We start from the raw sequence: 4,816 nt of genomic DNA, 5'->3' as shown, positions 1-4,816 counted from the left end.
AACCATGGATCGATCAATTTGTCTTTTTTTTTCTTTATTCCCAAGTCCTAACTACAGTCCTACCATCCGTGTTTCTCGTTTCGTCATCCAATTCAAATCACTCAGATGAGACCACCCCTGTACATTACTCAACTAGCTATGCTCACCTAATCATCATCCTAATTGTTTACTCCAAATATTAATACTATTATGATCATCTGCACTCATCAGGCACACTGATTGCACCCTTTCAATCGCTCCCACAGACGATCTTTATTTTTCTGTATTTCGCGCCTCGGGTTTTCTATTCCGCGGTTGCCCGAAATTCAGCGGTCTTCGATAGCTGTCTCGGCATCTCCAACTGGAATTAACGATTTTTTCCAAGAATTGATGGTTCGTGTTAAACAATGGCAGCAAAGCCTTGATGTTGAAAGCACAATGGTCAGACATGTACGCAGAACATTCCGTTTGCCACCCTCCTAGATCAGCAGTAGTCCTACATTCCTACTACTGTATAAATACCGCCACACGCATTGGCATCTACAAGATACTCTTAGCCAGCCATCGATCGACCAGCATAAAACTACGTCTAGTGCAAGAACTTCGATCCATGGAGTCCTCGGAGGCGAGCTGGCACTCGTTCGATCCGTCGGTGGCCGTGGAGGACTCGGAGGCCATGGCGCGGCTGCTGGGTGTGCAGTTCTTCGGCAACGAGCAGCAGCAGCAGAAGCAACCGGCAGCGGCGGCGCCGTCGTCGTCCATGTACTGGCCCGCCCACGAGGCTGACCAGTACTACACTTCGGCGCCGTACTACATGCAGATGCAGGAAGGCACCTCGGCCTCGGCTGGCGCAGGTTACCACAATCACGGCGGCTACTACGACGGCGGCGCCATGGTGGGCGAGTTCTTCGTGGCGCCCGAAGAGCAGATCACCGATCCGGCTGCATTCATGGTTGATCTCAATCTTCAGTTTGATGACCAGGACGGAAACACGTCCGCCTGCAGGAGGAAGTTGGGCGACCAGAACGGTGAGAGCAGCACGGGCACTGCTCCCAAGAAGAAACCGCGCTCCGCCTCCGCGACAACGCCGCCGGTAAGTGCAAGGAAGAAGTGAACTCGCTCCATCGTGATCAACGGCTCAAGATACCTACCAGGGTGTGTGCCTGACGACGATTGTCTATGTGCGATCGACCGATGCAGGTGCAGAGGAAGGGCAAGAGCAGTGTGCCACCCAAGAGGGCTTCCAAGGGCGCGTGCAGCCGAGGCGCGCAGCAGGAAGAGAGCAATGGCGGCAACAACGTGCAGAGCTCCAGCAACTACCTCTCCGACGACGACGACGACGAGTCGCTGGAGATGACCTCGTGCAGCAACATGAGCTCGGCGTCCAAGAAGAAGTCGTCGTCGCACGGCGCTGGCGCCAAGGCCAGGGCCGGGCGTGGCGCCGCCACCGACCCGCAAAGCCTCTACGCCAGGGTAAGCTAATTACTCTCAATACTAATCTGAAATAATAATAGACGACCAATGCAATCACAGCGTCGTGACCAAGTCTGAAACTCTGAATACTAACCTGAAAAATACTCGTCTTGTTGTGAACAGAAACGTAGAGAGAAGATCAATGAGCGGCTGAAGGTGCTGCAGAATCTTGTCCCGAATGGAACCAAGGTAATGATCGATATATTTGAAATTTTAATCATTCCAACTCCAACTATAACAAATGTTATGATAATAGGAAGAAACATCTGGATCATGATGATGTTCTGATGCATGCTGAGACGTGGTTTTCAGGTAGACATTAGCACGATGCTGGAAGAAGCAGTTCACTACATCAAATTCATGCAGCTCCAAATCAAGGTCTGGTTCTTGCAAAATTCCAATCGTGTTCTATTTTTTTATTTAGAAGATTACTACTCCCTCCATTCATAAAAAGATACATCTATTTTTTTTATCTTCGGATGTATCTATACATAAAAAAATATTAGGTCCATACATCTAAATTTTTAAAAACTCCAAACATCTTTATGTAGAGGTAGTAGTATTTTTTTTGTTTGCGAATTCAGAAGAGATATTAATGTTGTATGCACATTGAGTGATTATTGGTCATCAGAAAGAAAACTGCACCGATGTTTTTGAACTAATTGACCCTGACCGTTTCTCTTTGTGTACAGCTTTTGAGCTCGGACGATATGTGGATGTTCGCGCCGATCGCCTACAACGGGTTCAACGTCGGGCTCGACCTCAAGATCGCTCCGCCACAACAATGATGGGCTTGGAGCCAACCAATGATATGGAAACTTTCTTGGCATGAAGATGAAGTCCATATATACATACATACATACCTACATATACAATGATTCTTCATTGCTTAGTATTTTTCCTTCTTGAATTCATTCTAGTCATAAATTACAGATCGACAGACGCCTATGTCTTTGTCTTTGTCGAGATGAGTTATGCTTCACCATTGGAATGAGACACAAATTCTAAGTCTTTTCTTTTCTTTTCTGAAGATAGGTGCAATATATGGTGAAAACTCGTAACCAAAAGATAAGTCAAGAGGCGTATAAAGTAAAATGTACAGGCAATCCTTGAAACCTTCATAGGTGTCAGGCTGTCCTCTGGACCACAGTTCCTTAAAAATGCGCATATAGGTTCTAATTGTGAATATTAGAGGTGTGAATTGTCTAGGTGGCGCGTTGACTGATGCCACCCAGGCTCTATTTTACCAAAGAGTACGTGCCTTGTGGACGTGATTGGTTGCTAGCAGTGTTTTCCTATACCTGGAGAGATATTCTCCCTAAAGCCATGTTCAACTGAGCCAACTCTAAAACTGTGTTGTGCATATATATTGGTTGCTAACAATTCATTTTCCGGCTCCAAGGGAGAAACAGAATGTTCGTATTTGGTTGGCAACAAAGATGAATTTTAGTGCCGCGCATGACGTTTGCCTGCGTGCATGCAAAGATGATTTCTCGCCTCTAATCTGCATTACTAACCTAAGCAAATTACTCAATGGCCGAGTCCAACGGTAACTGTGTTGCCGCCCTTATGATCGTGTTGTTGATGCTCCAGGACTGTGACTAACGGCACCGCCGCCACCAGCTAAGTTGTGTCTAAGCACCTCGCCGATTGCTGAATGGTCATTGAGCTGCAACGATTAGGCCAGCGAGCTTCCGACAACGAACACGGAAGCGACAAACAACATCAACCCTGCCTTCGATTACTTCAATGGCGTCGCGGTAATCACCAATTTTATTTGCGCCGATGGACAAGGACGAGCAAGAAGCGGAGGAAACAAAGACACTGACCATGACAAAGTTGAAGTGCACAGAAATCATCGACCCATTATCCCCAAGGCGCAATAGAACGAGTGAAATCGTTGGACTAGGGCATGGCACATGTAGAGGACATGCGGTGGAGGAGGGATGGAAGGAGATAGTAGCTCATTACTTGAATGCATGAGTTCGAACTTCCGACCTCCGAGCCGTTGAGCTGCACCACCTCGTTGAGCATCAGGTCGGACACTAGGGCATGGCATGCAGAGGACATGCAAGGAGGAGGGAAGGGGATAGTAGGCGATAGAGAATTATTTAGTTTTTTCTAAGTCATTCTTCTGAAAAATGGTGCTATTTAAGGTGAAAACTCGTAACCATAAGATAAGTAAAATTTGAGGTGCATAGACTCATAAGTTCAGTGTAGGTCTTACCTAGGTGTGAACTGTCTACATGGAGCATTGACTGGTGCCGAAATATGCCTTAAAATATTATTTCTTACGATCTTACGGTCCCATAGCAGGTGTTATATTTTAGAGATACTGCAAAAATACGGAAACCATATAATACATGTCTTTTGCGGTTTCGGGCAAAAAAATATACAGCGCAGATACCGTATAATTTGACACCTGATTTATTTTGTAGGTTTTCGCCAATTCCTCCACGAACACCATATACTCGGTTCACGGGGCCATATTTGTAGCTTCCGGCATCACTATTAAAAAGACATCTCCTGGAATGTCAACAAGCACACTTGAAATACTCCGCTCCGCCGCCAACTCCCGCCATAGATTTGAGCCTCCTCTGCCACGCCACCGAGAAGATCCCTCGTTGTTCGTTGATACGTCGCAAAACGTATTTATAATTTTTTATGCTCCATGCTTGTTTTACATCAATTTATATATGTTTTGTTTACACTTGGTTGCACTTTTATACATTTTCTGACACTATCCTATTAACAAGATGTCACAGTTGTATTTCAGAAAAGTTGTACAAGAAATATTCTCGGAATTGGACGAAAAAAAAACCGAAGTCAATATTTTACTGTAACGAAGACAGAGTCCAGAGGGGAGATGAAGAAAGGCCACAGGGAGACCAGACCACCCCATGGCGCGAGCCCAGGCCTGGCCGTGCCATGGCATGGTGTGGCCCCCCTGGCCTGTACCGACCTTGCCCTTCCGCCTATTTATTCACGATCTCGGAAAAAACCTAAACACCCGAGCCTCCATCCACGAAAAGTACCGTCGCGGCCGCTGTCGCAGACCCTAGCTCAGGAGGGTTCTGAAGCTCTTCCCGGCACCTTGCCGGAGGGGGAGATCATCACTGGAGGCCTCTACATCGCCATGCTCACCTCCGAAATGATGCGGGAGTAGTTCATCCCTGGACTATGGGTCCATAGCAGTAGCTAGATGGTTGTCTTCTTCAATTTGTGCTTCATGTTTAGATCTTGTGAGCTGCCTATCATGATCAAGGTCATCTTTATGTAATGCTACATGTTGTGTTTCCTGGGATCCGATGAATATTGAATACTATGTTGAGATCGACTATATTTTTGTCATATGTTATTTGTG

At 46.3% G+C, this 4,816-nt stretch overlaps 1 protein-coding gene across 1 annotated transcript; it reads left to right on the top strand.

Moving 5' to 3' along the window:
• Nucleotides 1–871: 871 nt before the first annotated feature.
• Nucleotides 872–2,240, top strand: LOC124701931 (transcription factor bHLH84-like). Its single transcript, XM_047234030.1, has 5 exons — nt 872–1,072; nt 1,180–1,452; nt 1,576–1,641; nt 1,765–1,830; nt 2,145–2,240. Exons 1-5 carry the CDS (start codon nt 872–874, stop codon nt 2,238–2,240), a joined length of 702 nt encoding a protein of 233 aa, XP_047089986.1.
• Nucleotides 2,241–4,816: the final 2,576 nt, after the last annotated feature.

Source organism: Lolium rigidum, chromosome 3, assembly GCF_022539505.1.
Source record: "Lolium rigidum isolate FL_2022 chromosome 3, APGP_CSIRO_Lrig_0.1, whole genome shotgun sequence".
NCBI lineage: Eukaryota > Viridiplantae > Streptophyta > Magnoliopsida > Poales > Poaceae > Lolium > Lolium rigidum.
Note: the sequence above shows the minus strand (reverse complement) of the source record. Positions and strands in the feature narration are given on the sequence as shown.

Coding starts and splice junctions, on each gene's coding strand:
- LOC124701931 (XM_047234030.1), top strand. CDS start 872: ATGGTGGGCGAGTTCTTCGTGGCGCCCGAAGAGCAGATCACCGATCCG. Junction 1,073..1,179: donor CCTCCGCGACAACGCCGCCG/GTAAGTGCAAGG, acceptor CGACCGATGCAG/GTGCAGAGGAAGGGCAAGAG. Junction 1,642..1,764: donor TTGTCCCGAATGGAACCAAG/GTAATGATCGAT, acceptor CGTGGTTTTCAG/GTAGACATTAGCACGATGCT.